This window comes from Dasypus novemcinctus, chromosome 17 (genome assembly GCF_030445035.2).
Source record: "Dasypus novemcinctus isolate mDasNov1 chromosome 17, mDasNov1.1.hap2, whole genome shotgun sequence".
NCBI lineage: Eukaryota > Metazoa > Chordata > Mammalia > Cingulata > Dasypodidae > Dasypus > Dasypus novemcinctus.
This window is the reverse complement of record NC_080689.1, coordinates 97,140,756-97,163,888: the sequence shown is the minus strand read 5'-3', so window position 1 is coordinate 97,163,888 and position 23,133 is coordinate 97,140,756. Positions and strand designations below refer to the sequence as shown.

The following is a 23,133-nucleotide window of genomic DNA, read 5'->3' as shown; positions in this document are numbered from 1 at the left end:
TCAGAGATTGATCTTTAATTTCAAAATCACATATACATTTATTCAATCCTTAACCAGGTTGTCATTTCTTTGCTATTAAGATAAATATAATTATTATCATGCTATGCTCTATTTATCTCAACCTTCATAAAGTCTTGCTCAAAACATTTGATTTTGTCCTCGATGTCATTGGGACAGCTTATGTTGCAGCATTAGTTTCTAAATGCCCATTCATGGTCATGTGCAGACAAGCTATAAATTCAGTGACTTTGCTCAGAAGAGATTCCCACACTCCAATTGTGGATATTCTGACTAGTTTGTCCAAATGTGGCTTACAATTAATATTTTCAACCATTTTCACACCTGATTCTAATATTCAGGTAATTTGAAGTGCCAGGATCTTAGTTGATTATGTAATTTGTGAATTTTCAGGAATCGAGTTCTTTTGTGGATTCCTCAATCTTCTTTCCTCAAGAATGCCTGAAAAATTCTATCTTTATATAATTTGCTGTAGTGTACTTTCCAGATTAACATTTCTTCCAAATTTTTTATTACCTAGAAAGTGTCATTAATAGCTACAATTTTAAAAAGGCATTGTGGTTTTATTAAATGCTTATATTTTTGCTTCTAGCTTCTGCTACAGTCTTTTTTTAAAAGATTTAGTTATTTATTTATTTTTCTCCCCTCCTCCCCCCCCCACCCTGGTAGTCTGTTCTCTGTGTCTATTTGCTGCATCTTCTTTGTCCACTTCTGTTGTTTTCAGTGGCACGGGAATCTGTGTTTCTTTTTGCTGCGTCACCTTGTTGTGTCAGCTCTCCCTGTGTGCGGCACCATTCTTGGGCAGGCTGCACTTTCTTTCTCACTGGGCAGCTCTCCTTATGGGGTGCACTCCTTGTGTGTGGGGCTCCCCTACATGGTCAGCATCCCTGTGTTGCATGGCACTCCTTGCGTGCAAAGCACTGCGAATAGGCCAGCTCCACATGGGTCAAGGAGACCCGGGGTTTGAACCGTGGACCTCCATGTGGTAGATGGATGCCCTAACCACTGGGCCAAGTCCGCTGCCCGCTACAGTCTTAGTTAATGATTTCCGAGTGTAGAGAACAGAACTGTCACTCTACCTTGTGGTGAAATCTGAGAGAGGCCTGTATCAACCCTCCTTGTCTTCCTGGCCCTTTTCCTTATCACCTTGGGAAAGCGAACTCCATCTAATCTCAGAAGATGTTAGGTGTAATATTTGATGCATCTGAAACCCCCATTTTCTTGGGTACACTACCTTGGTCTGTGCTGTCCACCTTGATGCACAAAGACGCCAAGTTGGACTTGGTGTCAATAGTGGCAAACATGGGCAGTTATAGGTTAGACAAATGTCAAATATTTGCTGGAGAAGAGACACAGGAGTCCTGCCATGGAATTAATAAATTTTAATGTAAATTCCCTTGCTAAAGTGGCTCTGCCATTTAGTGTATGAGGTCCATTGTGACTATTTTATTGTCTCCTACCAGCACTTAGTTCACAGAACCTTTTTAGGCAGCAATTATAAAAGAAAAATGAATGCAAGAAACGCAAAAATTAATGAAATCTTTAAAATGAGTCTACCTCATTTTTATACTTTAAAATTAAAAAAAAATATTTATATTACACAAATGTTATATAAAAAATATTGCTCTCTACCCCCTTAACATTTTCACACATTAACAGCATCTTTTGTTTTTGTGGTACATTTGTTATCATTGATGAACACATTTTTGAAAATTGCCAGTAGGCATGGATTTTAGTTTACATTGTAGCTTATACTACAATTTTGTAAATTACGATAAGATATATGATGGCCTGTATCTGTCTTTGCAATGTCATTCAGGATGATTTTCATGTCCTGAAAATGCCCACATAGGACACCTGTTTTTCCCTCTCCATTCTCTCAGAAACTGCTGTGCCCACTGCCTCCACATCCATGAGAAAAATTCTTCCATTGCTGGAATCATGTCTTTAGTAGAATAAGTCTATTCTAGTCCATCATTCATTCTCCAATCCTGAGGATTCTTGGATGGCTATGCCCACTCTGCCTCCAATTGTGAGTGGGATTAGATCCTATGGGGCAGATGGATGGGACTATCTTGCTTGCAGTTGCAGACTTTCCTTGTTCCTTGAGATATTCGTTGTCCATCATAATCTCCTTGTTAGTTGTCCTGAGTGAGTCCAATGAACTGGAGGATACATATTTCTAAAAGTTGAGATAAAGAGTTACAACTGGTCCATGGGCCACCCAAAGATTTGTCTCTTGGGTATACACCTATCAGCTCTAGTGTTAACTCTAAGTTCAAATAGAAGGGATAGTAGAGCCATGTGTAGGGAAACCGCAACATTCCTGCTTTTACCAAGATCACAATAAAATGAGAGATTGATCTTTAATTTCAAAATCACATATACATTTTTTCAGGCCTTAACCAGGTTCTTTTTTTTTTAAGGGAATTTTTAAAAAGATTTATTTATTTATTTATTTATTTATTTATTTCTCTCCCCTTCCCCCCCAACCCCGGTTGTCTGTTTTCTGTGACTATTTGTTGCGTCGTATTTGTCCGCTTCTGTTGTTGTCAGTGGCACAGGAATCTGTGTTTCTTTTTGTTGTGTCATCTTGTTGTGTCAGTTCTCTGTGTGTTTGGTACCATTCCTGGGCAGACTGCACTTTCTCTTGCGCTGGGTGGCTCTCCTTAAGGGGTGCACTCCTCGTGTGTGGGGCTCCCTTATGCGGGGAACACGCCTGTGTGGCATGGCACTCCTTGAGCACATCAGCACTGCGAATAGGCCAGCTCCACATGGGACAAGGAGGCCCAGGGTTTGAACCGTGGACCTCCTCTGTGGTAGATGGATGCCCTAACCACAGGGGCAAGTCTGCTGTCCCTTAACCAGGTTTTTATTTCTTTACTATTAAGATAAATATAATGATTATAATGTTATGCTCTATTTACCTCAATCTCAATAAAATCTTGCTAGAAACACTTAATTTTGTCTTTGATGTCATTGGGAGAGCTTATGTTGCAGCATTAATTTCTAAATGCCCATTCATGGACTTGTGCAGATAGGCTATAAATTCAGTGACTTTGCTCAGAACTGATTCCCAAACTCCAATTCTGGATATTCTGACTAGTTTGTGCAAATTTGGCTCAGGATCCATATTGTCAACCATTTTGACACCTGATTCTAATATTCAGCTAATTTGAGGTGCCCAGATCTTAGTTTATTATGTAATTGGTGAACTTTCAGGGATTGAGTGCTTTTGTCGATTCCTCAAACTTCTCTCTTCATGAGTGCCTAAAAAAGTCTATCTTTATATAAATTGTTGTAGTGTACTATCCAGTTTAACATTTGTTCCAGATTTATTACCTTGAAAATGCCATTAATAGCTACAATTTTTTTAAAAAAAATCATTGTGGTTTAGTAATTGTTTTATTTTTGCTTCTGGCTTCTGCTCAGGTCTTAATTAATGAGATGCGAGTGTAGAGAACAGAGCTGTCACTCTACCTTGTGGTTAAATCTGAGAGAGGCCTGTATCAAACCTTCTTATCTTCATGGCCCTTTTCCTTATCATCTTGGGAAAGCTAACCCCAGCTAATCTCAGAAGATGTTGGGTGGAATATTTGATGCATCTCAAAACCCCCATTCTCGTGGGTACACTACCTTGCTCTGTGCAGGCCACCTTGATGCACAAAGATGCCAAGTTGGACTAGGTGTCAATAGTGGCAAACATGGGCAGTTATAGGTTAGACAAATACAAAATATTTGCTGGAGAAGAGACACAGGAATCCTGCTATGGAATTAATAAATTGCAATTTAAATTCTCTTGCTAAAGTGGCTCTGTCATTTAGTGTAGGGGGTCCATTGTGATATTTTATTGTTTCCTACCAGCACTTAGTTCACAAAACCTTTTTAGGCAGCAATAAAAAAAGAAAAATGAATGTGAAAAAAGCAAAAATTAATGAAATTTTAAAAATGAGTCTATCTCTTTTTTTATACTTTAAATTTTTTTAAATATTTATATTACACAAATGTTATATAAAAAATAATGCTCCCTACCCCTTTGACACTTTCACACATTAACAACATCCTTTGTTTTTGTGGTACATTTGTTATCATTGATGAACACATTTTTGAACATTGCCAGTAGGCATGGATTTTAGTTTACACTGTAGCTTACACTACAATTTTGTAAATTATGACAAGGTATACAACGTCCTGTATCTGTCTTTGCAATGTCTTTCAGGATGATTCCCACGTCTTGAAAATGCCCACATAGGACACCTGTTTTTCCCTCTGTCAGAAATTCCTGTGCTCAGAAACTCCCGTGCTCACTGCCTCCACATCAATGAGAAAAATTCTTCCATTGCTGGAATCATGTCTATAGTACAATAACAGTAAGTCTTCTCTAGTCCATCATTCATTCTCCAATCCTGAGGATTCTTGGATGGCTATGCCCACTCTGCCTCCAAGGGAGAGTGGGATTAGATCCTATGGGGCAGATGGACAGGACTATCTTGCTTGCAGTTGCAGACTTGCCTTATTCCTTGAGATAGTCATTGTCCATCATCATCTCCTTGTTAGTTGTTCTGAATGAGTCCAATGAATTGGAGAATAGGTGTTTTTAAAAGTTTAGATAAACAGTTAAAACTAGCCCATGGACAGCCCAAAGATTTGTCTCTTGGGCATACTCCTATCAGGTCTAGTGTTAAATCTAGGTTCAAATAGAAGGGATAGTAGAGCCATGTGTAGGGAAACCACAACAGAGTCCATCTCTGTCACACTGAGAAGTTTAAATTCCAAACTTTTAAAAATCATTATATGACTTCAGTGAAGGAGATGACAGAAAAGCTAGTTTCCCAGGTGCACTGAAATGTTAGTGGCTTCCAATGTGTCACCATCTTCAGATATTATTGGTTGTAAAATGACTCAGAAGTACATGCTAAAATGAAAAATTAATTCTAACTCTTGTTCCATGCATTCTCATGGTACATAACCTAAGCTTCAAACTTTTCATTGAATGAATGTTCCCCTTGGATCATGTCCGTTCTGTTTTCACATTCTGTTTCATTAGTCTTTCTTAAATACCCAGGACTATCTTTTCCCAGGTCCTGTTCATTTTCTGAAGTGCTGTTGCCTGGGCTTTGAAGGACAGCCCTCTCCTCCTTTCATGCATTAGGCCAACTGTCCCCTACTTGAAGACAATATTTCCTCACTCCACATTTTATGTGGACCCCTCTGGGCCAGTTATGCTACATGACACATCCTTTTTTATATCACCCTCTCATCTATGATGACTTTAAATTTTTGAATGTGTGTAAGAATGGGAAGGAAATTATATTGCACGGATGCAGTAAACCTATCAATTAAGTAGTAGAAATTCGAGAAAAATAAGCAAACTTAAGAATGTATATTAAATGCAACTTCATGGAAGAGGAGAAAAAAATACATGAGTTTAAAGAGCAAACCTGAATTAATAATTAACATTTGTAAAAACAGATACTTGGTGTTTTAAGAACAGGGTGGAATGTAGATGAGAAGGAATGCCCTCCCTGATGATGTGGGTGTCTGCAGTATTATTCCTCAATGCTGGGAGGGCACCCTCTCCTAAGGCAAAGTTCTCTTAAGGAGACAAACTACAGAAAATGAACTAAGTAATTAGAATTAGAACAATACATGCCTTAGGACATTCCCCATCAAGGAAAACCTCTTAGGAACTTTTGAAAAAGTCTGCAGGAAAAGTTATACTCATGATAGTGAAAGAATTTTTTACCCATACAATTGTTAAAGTGTCCTAAATTTTCTCTTACCTGTGACTGTTAGTGCAGAGTGTTGATCCTGAAATGGAGCAGGTTCACATGGCCCTACCTTTCCTGAGTCACAGCTTAGCTCAGAGGAGGAAATCTCAAAGAAGCAGGTTAGAAATGGCTGCAGAAATGTTACTTGTTTATTGTATAACCTCCCAGTAAAACGAATCATTCTACTTGTTCATAATTTAATGTCCTATGCCTAGAAGTGTTCATGATATTGTCATTTGCATAATTCTTAAAGTATTAGTTTTGGATAGGAGTAAATGAAGAAATGCTCTATCAGAGACCTTGAGAGCTGAAGACATTTTACTTATGACCACTAGGTGGAGATGTTGCACTTCAGGTCTCCAAATCACTAGAGATTTTAGAAAGTGGTTGACTTAAATGATAGTCCTCTCCCTGGTTGTTGTTATGGGGGGAGGATTCGGGTGAGTGGGAAGAGGGGTATATGGGGACCTCATATTTTTTTAAGTATAACATTAAAAAAATAAAGACAAAAAAATGATAGTCCTAAGGGTGATTTATAAGTATTTGGTGACTCATTTCTGGGAGTAATACTGTATTAAGGGCAATACAGATAGCTTGTTTTGGATATATTAAGTGAGGTTCCTTTCGGATGTTGAAAAGGAGCTTCAAATATCTGTTTAAAATTAAGAATAGACTGAGATAGATACAGAACACCTGCTCTACATCTTAATCTATCCAATGATATGAACATATTCCACCTAGGTTTTGGGACCATATTTATAACATTTAATTAAGTTATGATATTAAACTTTACAGATGCATGTATTTTATGGCAAATTTCTTTTGTTTTCAAGGTGAGTGCAGTTGATTTGAAAGAGTATAATTGTTGATAAAATATTTCATTTTCCTAATTGTGCTAAATATTGTTGAAAATTTTGGTTGTTAAGTTGATTTCTCATCTTTTGCCAGAGTGTAGTTACATTTCATGTGGTCGTGATATTTTTAATCTCCTTCCATTATTTATCTTTACAACTCACTGCACAGGTATGTTTGACTTTATATTCTCTATCGATTTGCATAGACTCCTCTGGGACTTGGTTGTCTGCTCAGTGCTCTATTAATGCAGTTTTCGTAGAGATGAGGTCTGAGTGCATCAGATGAGTGAGCAAGATGATGTCACATTCCCAACTGCTCATCCTGCTGGTGTTCTGGGCCTCAGGTAAGCAGTTTAGATGAGTATTATCTTTATAAAATTTGAGAATGGTTTTAACATGCAGAGTGAGCAAACCATTTAATCTAAAGCAGATCTGAATATATATGATAAATAAGAAAATCAAACTTTAGATACATATTTTATACATTTGTGACTTAATGCATGATCAATGCTCTTTTCTGGTTTCAGGTGCCAGTGGGGACATTGTGATGACCCAGTCTCCAGGCTCTGTGGCTGCATCTGCAGGAGAGACCGTCACCCTCAAGTGCAAGGCCAGCCAGAGTGTTAGCAGCTACTTACATTGGTACCACCAGAAACCAGGACAGGCTCCTAAACTGCTCATCTATGGTGCATCCACCCGGCCATCTGGGGTCCCTGATCGATTCAGTGGCAGTGGGTCTGGGACAGATTTCACTCTCACCATCAGCAGATTCCAGCCTGAAGATCTGGGAGATTATTACTGTCAGCAAAGTAACAGCTATCCTCCCACAGTGCTCCAGCCTCGAACACAAACCTCCTCCCCAGGGCTGTAGGGCAGTGAGTCTTGCAGCACCAGCTGCTTCCTCTTCAAATTGGATGTGTTTGCTTCCTCCATCAGACTGAGAAACCACATTCATTAGGGGACTTTACCATTGAAATTTTTTTTCTCTTAGCCGGTTCAAGTGACAGGGTATATTGACACTCTAGGCTGGTGTCTTTTAAAGTTTATAACCTGATGTATTGATTCTCTCTTCATTGTACCTCCTTAATGTTTAAAAATTTATCATCATATTTCCTTATCCCTTCCATCTTCTTCCTTCTCCGCCATCTTTCTCCAACTCTGGTCCTTACCAAGATTAAATCCTTAATCCTTCATAAGCAAAACTTCCCCTGTGGAAGGTCATTTTCCTCCCTTACTCTTTCTTCCCTGGACACATTGCCATTCAAGCCTTTCATTTCAGTGTCACAAAAGATGACTTGATTTGCTACTGTACCTTCTTTTTTAAATTTAGATAACTATTTTCATTTCCTATTGCCATCAAATAGTAATTGTGAATGCCTTAATATACTATACTCATTGAAGAATGCTTAGGTTATAAGGGATGATGCTCAGCCAATGACATATGTTGATTGCAGTTTGGGTATAAAATTTTCCAGTTAGCTTCATATTCTGTGATTGTCATGCTATTTCTATAGCTCCCTTTAAAAATGGTTGAACCGTAAAACTTGCCAAAAATTGAATGTTTTCCATATTGCTATATGGTCTGTGTTTACTTCATCTTGTTCCAATATATTTGAAATGACACATATATAATTTTAGTCTTTACAACATTGCTTAATGTTGTATGTTCCATCTGTTTAGAAAAGAAAAATAATGCAAATAGAATATATGTGTATATGATGGTGTGAAGCAGGGTGGACCTCAGTAAAGGAGGATTTTAAGGGTAATCTATTCTGTGGTTGTATCCTATTGTAGGTGGAAATCTTTGAGTAGGTTACTTAAGTTCATGCCTGGACCACTGTGGGTCTCAGTCCCTTTACTTGAGTCTTTTATTAGATAATAAGATTCAGACAAAGAAGGAGAAAGTCATGGCAGCAAGAATCTGAAGCAATGAAACTTGGAAGTTACAGAAGTAACAAGCAGATGCCACCATGTGTCTTGCCATGTGGCAGAGGATTCTAGCATCACTGGCAGCTGGTCTTTGGGAAGAAAGCATTGCCTGATGATGCCTTGATTTAGACATTTCTCTCAGCCTCAAAATTGTAAACTTGTAAGTTAATAAATACCTCTTGTGGAAGCCAGCCCATTTCAGCCTGGCTAACTACAATAGTCTATATCCAAATATTTATAGAATAACTGAAAATCTTCCTCCTTTTGTAAAGCCCTTTTTCTTTTCTCCATCTCTTTCAGCTATTCTCATTCTTTCATGGCAACTCTCTAATTCTTCAACTTTAACCTTCTAGAAATGTGTGACAGCTTTCCTCCTGAACTCTTTCACCAATTGTCAACTTTTTCTCTTACCATCCTTTGGCACTGAAGAAATTCATGGTTCTTAAGTCTGCTGTAACCTGAACACTTTGGATAAACTTTTATTTATTCATTTATTTATTAATTTATTTTTAAAATTTATTTCGCTTCTCTCACCCCCCTCCCTTGTCTACTCTCTCCATCCATTTGCTGTATATTCTTCTGTGTCTGCTTGTATTCTTATCAGGGGCAGCAGGAATCTGTCTCTTTTTGTTGCATCATCTTGCTGCATCAGCTCTCTGTGTGTGCATTGCCACTCCTGGGCAGGCTGTGCTGTTTTTGCATGGGTGGCTCTCTTTTCAGGATGCACTCCTTGTGCACTGGGCTCCCCTACATGGTGGACAACCCTGCGTGTCTTGACACTCCTTGTGCCGATCAGCACTGCACATGGTCCAGCTCACCCCATGGGCCTGGAGGCCCTGGGTTTGATTCCTGTACCTCCTAAGTGGTAGGCAGGTACTCTGTCAGTTGAGCCACATCTCCATCACTGGATAAACTGTAATTAACACATTATTCTTGGTGTGCTAGTGGAAATACTCTGGATATTCTAGTATTATTTCTGAAATTTCATCCTAAGTTGGTGGATGAAATTTAGTTTCACCAAATGTCTCATAAAACCAGAGGTGAATACACCAAACTCTCTGACATACATACTGCTCTTACTCTTACTAATAAGAGGTGTTTTATTCATTGAATCCACATCATGCATTCAATCAAGAAACATTTATTAAGTTGTTCCTCTCTTGGTTGGAAAGATCCCTCCTATTATTGTAGTTGATGAGAAAAAAACACATATGAAAAATATACACTATGCCATTTTTTAGTGCTAGGTTAAAAAATAAATCAGATCTGGGGAGGAGACTGTGGCTTAGAATGAATAGCAATTTAAAAAATGAAAATATATCAGTTAGCCAATGTCATGTAAGATAGCATGCCCAAAACCAGTATCATAAAGCATTAGCTGGTGAGTTTTTGGTGAGCTGTGCAGTCTGTTCATAGGGGGCCTGGCTGACTCATCTGGGCCTACTCTTGGTGTATAGTTATCTGGCAGGTCCCCTGAGGTCTCTGTGTTCTAGGCTCAATCGTCTTTGATCTCCTTCACATGTCCCTTAACTGGCCATCAGCCTGACTTTGTGTTGACTGCATCACATGTCTTTTACCACCTGGCAGACTAATTCTAGATTTTTCTGATGCCTATTTCATGCTCCAAAAGATGAAATGAAAGCCCATTTCAGAGTGTTTTATTCCCTGATGGACAACTACCTCTTCCCTGTGCCTCCTTTATTTAAACTTTCCTATTTTGACTCCTTCCCCTTCTCCTTCCCTTCGTCTGGTCCCTGCTATTGTCCTCCAAATATGATATAAAGTTATAATCCTGACAAGCACAGGTTCAGAATCTCCTCTGAAGGTCTTGTCTATACTCTCCCTCCTTACCTACTGGATCCTCTGTCAGGGCAGGTCCTTCTGCTCAGCATCTCCTGATTGTATTTTACAGGCCTAGCTCAATGTCTTTATCCTTTATTCCTTCTCATTTGAAAATAAAGAAAATAAAGAAAATTATCTCTCTCTGTCATTCTTTTCCTATTAATGGACATTCCCCTTTATTCTAATCCTAATTATAAGGACGTGCAAATTTCTCTATGACCCTTTCCCTTCAAGTGTCAATTTAGTTATTTTTTTGTACATCTTTGACAATTTCTGCCCATGTGTGCTCAATTAAATTACTTAACCTCTCAGTGTCAAGGGTGTCTCAGATATAAAGTGTTTATTATATTTGTCCCTGTTTTGTGAGGATATCGTGAGTCAAAATGAGTCAACACACTCAACACACATAACAGGCTATTAGCCAAAACTGATACAAAGAAAATCCTTTTTTCCAATGGTTAATAATCTTTTCATATCTCCTTTAAAAATCTCACAATTATTTATCAATTATTAAAGATTAAATTAGCTTTCTGTGGCCACTTCAACAAATTGAAAAGAAACTTGGTAACTCACAATAATAAAATTCAAATCACTCACAGTTTTGGGAGCCGGTAAATTGAAATCAGTATCTCAAGGCTGGAATTAAAGATTTTAAAGGCCACACTTCTGGAAGCTCTTCAGGAGCATATATTCCATGCCTCTACCAGCACGTGGAGGCTGCCAGAATTTTTTGTTTTGGGACTTCATTACTACAGCTTTCAAATCCAGCATCTTCAAATTACTCTATGGTCTTTTCTCTCTTGCACTTTTATAGTTGTCTGTCAAATTATCCTGCATCCCTTTTGTAGGAATGCATGTGATTACATTTTTGCCTAACCTGAAATCCCAGGATAATCTCTCCATCTCAGATTAAATGAAGTATGAGAAATATTTCATATGAGGTAGCATGCATGGGCACCAGGATTTAAGACAAGGTATTTTCAGGTGGGTATTCAGTGTATAGTGTGTTTCTTTCAACCCCAATGATGCCCATTTATCCCACATGCAAAATACCTTGTCCTCATCCCACATGCCCAAATGTCTAAACAAATTATAGCCTCAACTCACTTCCCAAAACTCATCTAAATATCATCTCCCGAACAGTCACAAGTCACCATCTAAATCATCTAAATTAGGTAAATTAGGTATTTCTTACATTCTCAGTAGGATCCATTCTGGGATAAATTCATTTCTCTCTGTAGACCAGTAACAAGAAAAGAATTTTACTGATTCCAAAATACTCTGGTGGGGCAGTCATAGTATAAATGTTGCAGACATCCTAATTCCAAAAGGGAGAGGATGAAAGGAAGAAAGGAAGCACAGCTTCTAAGCAACTTTGAAATCTTGAATTTCTGTTAGATTCATTGCCTGGAGTCATCTCTGTGGCCTACGTATTGTCTTTGGTGACACGTCTCTGCTCTCTGGACCTTGGGCTTTGGTTTCTGTACCCAGGTCTCTGGCCTCTGAGCCCATGTTTGTTATAACTCTCCCTGCAAAGGCGGCCTCTGGTTTATCTGGTGTAGATAGAATTATATACACATTCTTAATCATCGTCAGTATTCCTGTCTGTGTAGGCACATTGTAGCTAGGACCTTGAATATGTTATTTGTGGTAAGGTGTGGCCCATCTAATAGAAAGGAGCCTTTATTCAGATCATTGGATTCTGTTGTAAGCATGACACATTCATTCAAAGACATAGACGCCACAGGGAGGAGCCAGAATATAGAAGTCAACAGAAACCAGAAGAGAAAGGAGAGGACATTGCTATGAAAGTAAGGCGGGGATAGTAGCCAAGGAACCTCAATTGTCTCTGGTAGCCAGCACTGGAATGTTATAGAGTTTGGGGAGAAAGTATTGCCTTGCTGCTTTCTCAGTAGTGGCTTCTCCTAACCCAAAACTGTGAGCCTATAAATTCGCAGCGTTCAAGCCATCCCATTCTGTACTACCCAAGATAGCCACCTGGCAAAGTAAGGTATCACAATTTGTTTTTCTTCAAAGGGGTTTTGAAAGTTCATAGTTTTATCAGTTTATAGAATTTTGTAATTCCACAGCCTTCTTATCTTGTCCTCTTATTGTCCCACCAGCTCAGTTGGTAGTATTTTTGATAATATAATGTTCTCAAAAATCTTCTGGTTTGTGAAGAAAGATCACTTCTGAGTCCAGCTCCATCACACAGAAACACAAACTCCAAAGTAGGGCCAACTAATATATCACTGAACTCCATCTGCCATGACCATAGGACCTGAAGGTCTCAGGAGCCCTCAGAAGAACCAATACCTGAGGTTTTATCTACTTTATCTGTTTCTGGGACTCTGCAGAGGTGTGCATAAGGGTGACCCCTCTGATAACCTCCCAGCTCTTTTTGGAGACTCATAGCCATATAAACTCACTTGTCCTTTCCATTTCCCCCTTTTCCCCAAAGTAAAAAAGCAGTTTTTAACACTTGATATTACATCTAGGCTGAGATATTCTGCAAGTCTGAGTTGACCCCTTTAATCAAGTTCTTTTTCTAGTTACATCATCAGTTGGTGTTTGGTAGTAATCCCTCAGTGCCAGGGAGGCTCATCCCCAGGAGTCACGTTTCATGCTGGCGGGAAGGCAATGCATCTACATGCTCAGATGCATTGGCTTAGAGAGTGACCATATTTGAGCAAAATGGAGGCTCTCAGGGGTAACTGTTAAGCACCATGCAGCTCTAGGCATAGTTCATATTTCAGTCACACAGGCTCATAATTGGAGTCATCAGTATCAAGGTTCATTGTTGGACCATCCATCTTTGTTGGTCTTGGACATTGTACTTGGGGGATTGTTGCTGTTGCATTGGTGAATGTGACAGAGCTCCCCTGGCCAGGAACTCAGCACTCTCTCAGCTTTCATTTCCAACTGTAACCACTATGAAAATAGCCAAACATTTCTATGTACCCTGTATACATGTCCTGGAGAACTCCCTCCCAACCATGTGTCCCCCACCAACAGCACCCCACACGAGTGCTCTTCCTCCACCATATTTGAAACTCTCTGTGGCCCAAAACTTCATTAGAAAAGCAGCCCAATATATTGCCAGGTTCCATTAACAGTAAAATGGAATATAGTGATGGGCTTAAAGGTTAGATATGGAATTCATAGTAATTTAGAAAAATAAAGAAAAATAAGTTGGGACATCAAAAAATTTAAAAAATTGAAAGCTTTGTTTCTGGCATTTTGCCTTTCATCACTGCTGTAAGTGTTGCCCTGTATGTAGAGTGGCAAGGCAATTTCTTCCATTTCTTCCTCAGGGTCTACAATCTTTCTTTTTTTTTTTCTGAGTATTCAATTTGTCTTCACAAATTTTTACATCACAGTAATTCACATATACAAAATATGGTACTCCCACATATCCAACATCAATCCCTTTCTCCCTTCCCCAACAATGATCTTTTTACATGTTTATATTATATTTGCTGCAGCTGATATTTAAACAATAGATTTCACACATGGTCCCATTTGGGTTTACATTATGGTTTATATTTTAGACTATACAATTTTCTAAATTTTTAGTTATCTTATGTTTTACATTATGGTTTACATTTTAGCCTATAGACTTTTACACATTTTGGTATAATTTAACATGTCCTACATTCATCATTGCATGATCTTGTGGAAAACTTCCATTGGCCCACAGTTATCCTGATTCCATGTATTCAACACCACTTTCCCCTTTCCACAGGGCCCACCATGACAATCAATCCTCATTACTTGAAGGGCAATATTCAGTGATACTTGCAACAATGTTAAGAGCTTGACATACTTGACTGCCCTAACCCATTGGGAGCCTCCAATTCTCTCAAGAGGTACAATTCCCTTTGTTTGAGAGCATTAGTCCTCCCCAGGATGTGGGTGTACCTTCACTTTCATTGTATGGGTCTACACCCAATGATATAACCCTTTTTGACAAAATCAGCACTCACATACTCCTGAGATGCTTGCCGCATGTCACATGCCTCCCCTTAAGCATCTTAAACAGATAATCTTCTGTGATATATTTTCTAAGAGTTTTCTCTACATTGTAATTTCAACCACATATGAAAATTTCCTATGTTCAAATGTTCCCTCCACCACCACCCCCAATTTCTTGGGCCATCTGACCCATTCTCCCATCCCTAGGCCCCCTGAAGCCCACAAAGCCCCACCCATAGTTTTCAATATGCCCCCATTTTATCCTTTCCCTGTACAAATACTTACCTCCAGCTTATTATAGATTTCACCCATGTAGGATTCAGCTTACAATCTTCCCCTAATCCCAATTTATTTTAAGTTTGTTATCCTGTCTCTAGCTCTCTGAGACAGCTTGGTTTAGTTATTTCATATCAGAGAGATCATGTAGTATTTGTCCTTCAGTGTCTGGGTTGCTTCACTCAACATAAGGTTCTTAAGGTTCATACATGTTATCACATATGTTTGTGCTGTATTTTTTCTTATAGCTTAGTAGTATTCCATTGTATGTATATACCGCATTTTATTTATCCATTCATCTGTTGATGGACATTTGGGTTGATTACAACTTTTGACAATAGTGAACAGTGTTGCTATGAACATTGTTGTGCACATAACAGGTTGTGTCCTTGTTTTCAGTTCTACTGGGTATATGCTGATGAGTGGAATTGGTGGGTAATATGGCAAATCTATAGCTATATTTTTGAGAAACTGCCAAACTGTCCTCCAGAATGGCTGGATCCTTCTGCATTCCCACCCGCAGGGGATGAGTGTTCCCATTCCTCCACATTCTCTCCAACAATTGTAGTCATCTGATTTTTTGATAGCTGCCAGTCTTATGGGAGTAAGATGGTATCTTGTTGTTTTCATTTGCAATTGCCTAGGAGCTAGTGATTTTAAGCATTTTTTTATCTGTTTTTTTAGCCATTTGTATATCTTTTTTGGAGAAGTGCCTGTTCATATCTTTTTCCCATTTTTTTTCTATTTTTTTCCAAATTCTAAAATGGGCTGTTTTTCTTTTTCTTTTCAAGATATTGGAGATCTTTATATATGCAAGATATAATTCTCCTATCAGATATATGATTACCGAATAATTTTCTCCCATTGTGTAAGCTCTCTTTTCACTTTTTTGACAAACTCCTTTGAGGTGCAAAGGCTTTAATTTTGAGGAAGTACATTTATCTATTTTTCTTTTGCTGCTTGTGGTTTGGGTGTGAAGTTCATGAAGCTGTTTCCTAATACAAATTTCTGCAGATGCTTCACTACATTGCTTTCCAAGGTCTTTATGGTATTGGCTCTTATATTTAGGCCTTAGATCCATCTTGAGTTGATTTTTGTATAAGGTGTGAGTTGGTAATCCTCTTTCCTTCTTTCATATATAGATATCCAGTTCTCCAGGCACCATTTGTTGAAGAGGTCATTCTCTCCCAGTTGAGAGGGTTTGGTGGCCTTGTAAAATATCATATCTGTATTCTCAATTTGGTTCTGTTGGTCAGTGCCCAAGTCATGCTGTTTTCACTACTGTAGCTTTGTAGTATGTTTTGAAGTCAGGTAGTGTGGTTCCTCCAATTTCTTTTTCAATATGACTTTGTCTATTCAGGGCCTCTTTCCTTTCTAAATAAATTTCGTAGTTAGTTTCTCTAGTTCATTAAAGAATGCTGTGTTGATTTTTATTGGGATTGCATTGAATCTGTAGATCAGTTTTGGTAGGATGGACAGCTTAATAATATTTAGTCTTCCTATCCAGGAATGGGGAATATTCTTCCATTTATTTAGGTCTTCTTTGATATCCTTGAACAATGTTGTATAGTTTTCTGTTTATAAGTCATTTGCCTCTTTAGTTAAATTTATTCATAGGTATTTGATTTTTTTATTTACTATTGTGAATGGTATTTGATTCCTCATTTCCTCCTCAGATTGCTCATTATTGGTGTACAGAAGTGCTACTGATTTTTATGCATTGATAGTGTAACCTTCTACCTTACTCAACTCATTCATAAGTTATAGAGCTTTTTTGCAAGTACTTCTAAGAATATGTTAAATAGGAGTGGTGATAGTGGGCAACCTTGTCTTGTTCCTGATCTTAGAGAGAAAGATTTTAGGATTTCACCTTTGTAAATGATGTTAGCTGTGATTTTTTCAAATACACTCTTTATCATGTTCAGAAAGTTTCCTCCTATTCTGATTTTTTGCAATGCACTTACCAAGAAATTTTGCTATATTTTTGTTAAATGCTTTTTTTGCATCTATAGATATGATCATGTGATTTTTTTCCCTTCAATCAGTTTATGTGGTATATTACATTAATTTATTTTCTATGTTGAACCATCGTTGCATACCAGGAATGAATCTCACTTTGTCATGGTGTATAATTTGTTTAATGTGTTGTTGAATACAATTAGCAAGTTTTTTTTTGAGGATTTTCACTTCTAGGTTCATTAGAGAGATCGGTCTGTAATTTTCCTTTCTTGTGGTATCTTTGTTTGGCTTAGGTACTAGAATAATCTTGGCATCATAGAGTGAGTTAGACAATGTTCCTTCTGTTTTGATTTTTTTGGAAGAGTTTAAGCAAGACTTGTGTTAGTTCTTTCTAGAAAGTTTGGTAGAATTCACCCGTGAAGCCATCTGGCCCAAGGCTCTTCTTAGTTGGGAGGTCTTTAATGACTGATTCTATCTCTTTACTTGGGACTGGTTTGTTGAGATTGTTAATTTCTTCTTTTGTCAATGTAGGCTGCTTATTGTTTCTAAGAATTTGTCCTTCTTGTTGGCATATAAATTTTCCTAGTATCCTCTTATTGTTGTCTTTATTTCTATGGGATCTGTGGTAATATCTCCTTTCTCATTTCTTATTTTGTGTATTTACATCTTCTCTCTCTTTTTCTTTGTTAGTCTAGCTAAGGGTTTGCCAATTTTATTGATCTTCTCAAAGAACCAGCTCTTGGTTTTGTTTTATTTTTTCAAGTGTTTTCTATTCTATTTCATTTAGTTGTGCTCTGATCTTTGTTATTTCTTTCTTTCTTCTTCCTTTGGGGTTAGTTTTTTGTATTTTTACTAATTCCTCCAAGTGTGCAGTTCATTCTTCAATTTTAGTTCTTTCTTCTTTTTTGATGTATGAATTTATGGCTATAAATTTCACTCTCAGTACTACTTTTGCTGTATCTCATAAGTTTGGATATGTTGTGTTATCATTTTCATTAGTTTTGAGACAGTTATTAATTTCTTTTGAGATTTCCTCCTTGCCCCAGTGTTTTTCTAAGAGTGTGTTGTTTAACTTCCAAATCTTGGTGCCAAATCTGGGTCTCTGCTCCTTGTAGGTTTCCAGCTTCATTACATTCTGGTAAGAGAAATTATTTGGTATGATTTCAGTCTTTCTGAATTCATTGAGACTTTTTCTGTGGCCTAACATGTGGTCTTTCTTGGAGAATGATCCATGTGCACTTGAGAAGAATGTATAATCTGCTGTATTTGGGTGTACTGTTCTGTATATGTCTATTAGGTCCAGCTCCTCAAATATATTGTTCAGTCTTTGTTTCTTTATTGATTCTCTTTTGAGATGTTCTATCCAAAGATAATGGTGGTGTATTAAAGTTGCTCACTATAACTGTAGAGGCCTCTGTTCCTTCACTTAGTTTTTCTAGTGTTTTCCTCACCTATTTAGAGCCACCCTTGTTAGTAGCATAAATGTTTATGATTGTTCTTTCTTCTTGAAGGATTATCACTTTCACTAATATTTAGGGTCCATCTTTGTCTTTCCCAATCATTTTGTATTTAAAGTGTATTTTGTCTGATATTAATATAGCTACTCCTGCCCTTTTTTGTTTATTGTTTGCTTGTAAGATTTTTTTCCAGCCATTCACTTTCAATCTCCTTGAATCCCTGGGTCAAAGATATGTTTCTTGTGGACAGCATATAGATGGGTCATATTTCCTTATCCAAACTTCTGGTCTGAGTCTCTTGACAGGTGAGTTTAATCCATTGACATTCAGTGCTATTATTTTCAAGGAATTATTTATATTTGTTGGAAACTGAGGCACAGTGGCCTCACAAGGAGAGAAGTCCTGTCTCCATGGCTATGCTTACAACTTAAGGAATGCTGTAATAAAGAGTTCCCAGCAAAGGGGATGAACCTGTTAAAGGCTGAAAGAAAAGATGAGCACATACCTTTTGTAGAAAATAGAACACTTAGAGTTTATACCTTGATATGAGATTTTTTTAAATTCCTTAGACTATGAGTAATGCTGAGAGTTAACTGCATGTTGTTGCTTGTTGTCACATAGACTGGGGTATATTGAGACCCCTTGTAAACAATAATGTAATCTGATGGGTCTCCATTGGCAGACACCCTGATCCCAGCTCTCTCATTCTTTCTTTCTTTCTTTCTTTCTTTTTCTTTCTTCCCTTCTCTTTCTTTCACTCTCCTTTTCTCTTTCTTTCATTCCTGATACCCTTCTGGCACAAATCTCCAACAATATTAGCCATATTTTCTCTGGATTTGTGTTTTTCTTATTTTATTTTTCTGTTTTTGTCTTTTTAGTTGCTTTTACACTCTCCTCAACTCTGTCTCTCTTGTTTTTTTTTCTTTCTTCCTGCAGAATACCCTTTAGTATTTCTTGAAAGGCAGGATTCTTGTTGGCATACTTTCTTAGTTTCTGTGTATCTGTAAATATTTTGAACTCTCCTTCATTTTTTAATGCTAACTTTGTTGGATAGAGTATTCTTGTATGGAAATTTTTTTTTTTAAGTACCTTGACTATGTCATACCACTGCCTTCTTGCCTCCATGGTTTCAGATGAGAAATGAGCACTTAATCTTATGGAGCCTCCTTTGTATGTGATGGTTCTCTTTTCTCTTGCTGCTTTTAGTATTTTCTCTTTGTCTTGAGCATTGGATAACTTGACAAGTATATGTCTTGGGGTAGGCCTGTTTGGATTTATGCTGTTTGAGGTGCATTGTGCTTCCTAGACATGTACCACCATCTCCCTCAATAGGTTTGGGAAGTTTTCAGCCATTATTTACTCCAACAGCCCTTCTGTCTCCTTTCCCTTCTCTTTTCCCTCTGGGATACCTTTAATGTGTATGTTTGTATTTTTTGCAATGTCATTCAGGGTCCTATGTTCGTGCTGGATTTTTTCTATCTTTTTATCGACCAGTTCTACTATCTGTTTGATATCAGATGTGCTGTCTCCCACATCACTAATTCTTTCCTCTACCTCTTAAAATCTACTGTTATTTGCTGAGAGTGTGGTTTTGATTTTTTGAATTATGCTGTTCATCACCATCATATCAGTTATCTTCTTGTGCATGATTGCAATTTATTCTGTATTCTCAACAAGTGTTTTCTTCGTATTCTTAATCTCCTCCTTCTGTTCAACAAATTGGTCCCTAATATGTGTTTTGAGATCTTTAATTACTTGTTTGATGTTCTGCTCCTCTTCCTGGTTTTTAGTTTGTTTATTGGATTGAGGCATGTTTTCCTGAGTATTGGTTTGGTTTGTAGTTTTTTGTTCCTGTCTGGTCATCATTTTATCTTGATCGGCTTAATCAATGGCTTAGCTTTTTTGTCCAGTTTGGAGTTTAATTACTTGTTTTTGTATGCATGTTAAATCTTCTCTTTGTCACTTTGTTCTTCTTATTCTATTTCCTTGTCATTGGCTAAGTTCACTTGAAAGAAAATATTAGGGCCAGAGAAAGTAAAAAGAGTAAGAAAAGAAATGAATAATAGTAATATTGAGAGTACATATTAACAGAGGAACATTGTGAGATCTAGGAGAATGGATATAAAACTCATGTAAGGTATGTAGAGTTTTAACAGTAAGAAAAGTAGAGTATGTATAATGAGATGGTAAATTGGATATGGGGAGGAATATAGTGTGAATTAAAAGGCCAGTGTGTTCAGGAGAGAAGGAAAGATAAAAGAAAGGGCAATAATATAAAGAGTGACTATAAGACAGAAAACAGAACAAAAGCCTTAGAAAGAAAATGTCAGAAATATAGAGGGGCAAACAAAGAGAGGTGCAATGTAAGGGAAATAATAAATGATGAAGGATAGAAAGATGTATAAAAAAGGGGATAATGTTGGTGTCCAAAATCAATACACACAGAAGAAAGGAAAAGGAGGGTGAGGAAATATACCAAATGTGAAGTGTTCCCTGTAGCACATTGTGTAAAAGAATAAAAAAGAGGATAAAGAAAGAAAGAGAAAAAAGGGAGTGAAGGAAGTGGGGAAGAAAGCAAGGAAAAGAAAAAGGAAAAAGGAAAAAGAAAGAAAAATGGGCCATTTAAGGATAAAGAGGAAGGAAAAACAGGAACAAAAACCAACAAGATAATAGGCAAAGTTTCAAGCAAGGAATCCTCTTTCCAGTTAAATTAAACACTTAGGGATCTGACATTCTCTGCTTTCCCCTTCCTCATTTCCCTCTCTCCCAGGCAGCAGGAAAGCTGCCTGAGAGTTCCAGTAGGAGATTCAAGTGGGTCCTTGTTGAATCAGTCCCACACGGAAAACAATGACTCTTAACTTCCAGAGAGAGAGCACCCCCACCTCACTGGGAACACCAAGTATGCTACTGGAATCTTGGAAAGCACCTCCTACAGTCCCTCTCGTTTAGGTGTGCTATGAGAGGGCTAGTTGATTTTTTGACTCTACCTTCTCCCAGACCAAGTTTCCTATCTCAGGGTAATTAGGTGAATTGGGGTTTCTCAGTAGATTCACCATTCCTTTCTTCCCAGGCTGTCACCAAACCAGGCGGTATGCTCTTCCAAGCACCAAAAAAAAAAAAAAAAAAAAAAAAATTTAAAAATGGGTGTGACCAGAAAATTGAACCTGTAATCATCTGGCCCCACTGTTCCACCTCCCACTGAATCCCACCCACTCATGGAGTCAGTCCAAAACCAGAGGGCTAGGGCAATCCCGGGCCTCTGGGAGTGCTGGACTGGGGAATGGATAGTCCAGGACACTGCAGACTCAGGGTATGTATGTCTGTGGAATGTGGGCTACAGGGGCTTAGGGAACATGGTCCTGGGACCACACATCTAGTGATAACAAGGCCCAGGAATGCCTCCACACCATGGAGAGTTCTCAGTGAACACTGCGGGCAGCCAGCCCTAGGGGGAAGTGTCCCACTTTTCCGCAGCCTCCTACCTCCATACTTGCAACCCACAATTCTACCTTTAGCAAGCACTACCTCTGTCACTGTGTCTCCAAATCCACATCCACACACCTCCTGCCTTGCAAGCTCCCAAAACACCCACTTTGGCAAGACTCCAACCCCACTCTGCCGCCTCCTTGCAAGAGAGATTGTAAGGTGTATTTACTAACATGTTATCTTGCCATAAAACTTTTTTGACACTGTCTTTCATCACTGTAAGATCTGTTGTCTTGCACGCACTGTGACATTTTCTTCTGTATAGTTCCACAGTGTCTCATTTAAATATATATATATTTATATATATATATATATATATTCAAAGAAAGATTTTTACAGAAAAGTCACATAGAAAATACAGGGGTTTCCCATATAGCCAATGCCCCCCTTTCTACTTCCCCCTATTAATAATATTTTACATGCAGATGTTACATTTGTTACGACTGATGCACAAATATTGAAGCATTGATACTAACTCTTGTCAATAGTTCATATTATGGTTTACATTTTGGACCATATATTTCTATAGGTTTTGGTGAAATTTAAAATCGCCTGTATCCATTATTGCAAGATCATGCAGAACAATTCTAATGCCTTAAAAATGTCTTATGTTCCATTTATTCTATTCTTCCCTCCCCCTCCCCGCAGAACCTATGGTCAGCACTAAGTTTTAATTTTTGAAGAATAAGATTCATAGTTAGCTGCAATAATATTGAGGGATTGACATATTGGTCTGCTTTCTTTTATTTTTTTAATATGTTTTTTTAAATTTTTAAAAAAGATACTTAGATTACACAAAATGTTACATAAAATATATACAGGATTCCCATATACCTCAATCCATACACTTCCCATCCTTCCCTACATTAGCAACTTTTTTCATTACTGTTGTATGTTCATTGTAATTGATGAACACATTGGGAGCATTGCTGTTAAGCATGGATTATAGTTTACAATGTAGTTTACACTCTCTCACACTCAATTCTGTAGGTCATGGCAGGATACATAATGGCCTGTATCTGTCACTGAAATATCATTCAGGACAAGTTCAAGTGCCACTTATGGTAGTATCTACTTTGGCAGTCTATGAGATATTGCTGACATGTGCAAAAGTGTTACTCTGAGATAACCTCACAACTCATTTGATGTCTCTTACTTATATAAATTCATTTGTCATTACACTTTCCCCTTTTATGCAAGGTCTTTTTCCAGTTGCATTTCTTTTTGGTGCTTGGTAGTAATCCCTTGATACCAGGGAGGCTCATTCCCGGGAGTCATGTCCCACACTAGGGGGAATGTAATGCATTTATATGATGAGTTTGGCTTAGAGAGAGGTCACATTTGAGCAACATGGAGGCTCTCAGGAGGTAACTCCTAGGCACCCTAAAGCACTAGACTAAGTTTCAAATTCAAGAGTAACGTTTCATAAGCATAATCATCAATATCAAGGGCCCATCAGTGGACTGTCCTTCACTAGTCATCGTCCTGCACTTGGGGGATGGTTGCTTTCCATATTAGAATGTGGAAGAACTCCCCAGGATGGGAATTCTTCTTATTTCAGTCTTA

The 23,133-nt window shown here is 37.9% G+C and overlaps 1 gene segment (V, D, J or C); it reads left to right on the top strand.

The window, feature by feature from the left end:
• Nucleotides 1-6,930: 6,930 nt before the first annotated feature.
• Nucleotides 6,931-23,133, top strand: part of LOC131273837 (immunoglobulin kappa variable 3-20-like) — an 85,836-nt gene continuing 69,633 nt past the window's right edge. Inside the window, 1 exon segment of the V gene segment in view lies at nt 6,931-6,987. Within this exon segment, the coding sequence occupies nt 6,939-6,987 (49 nt within the window).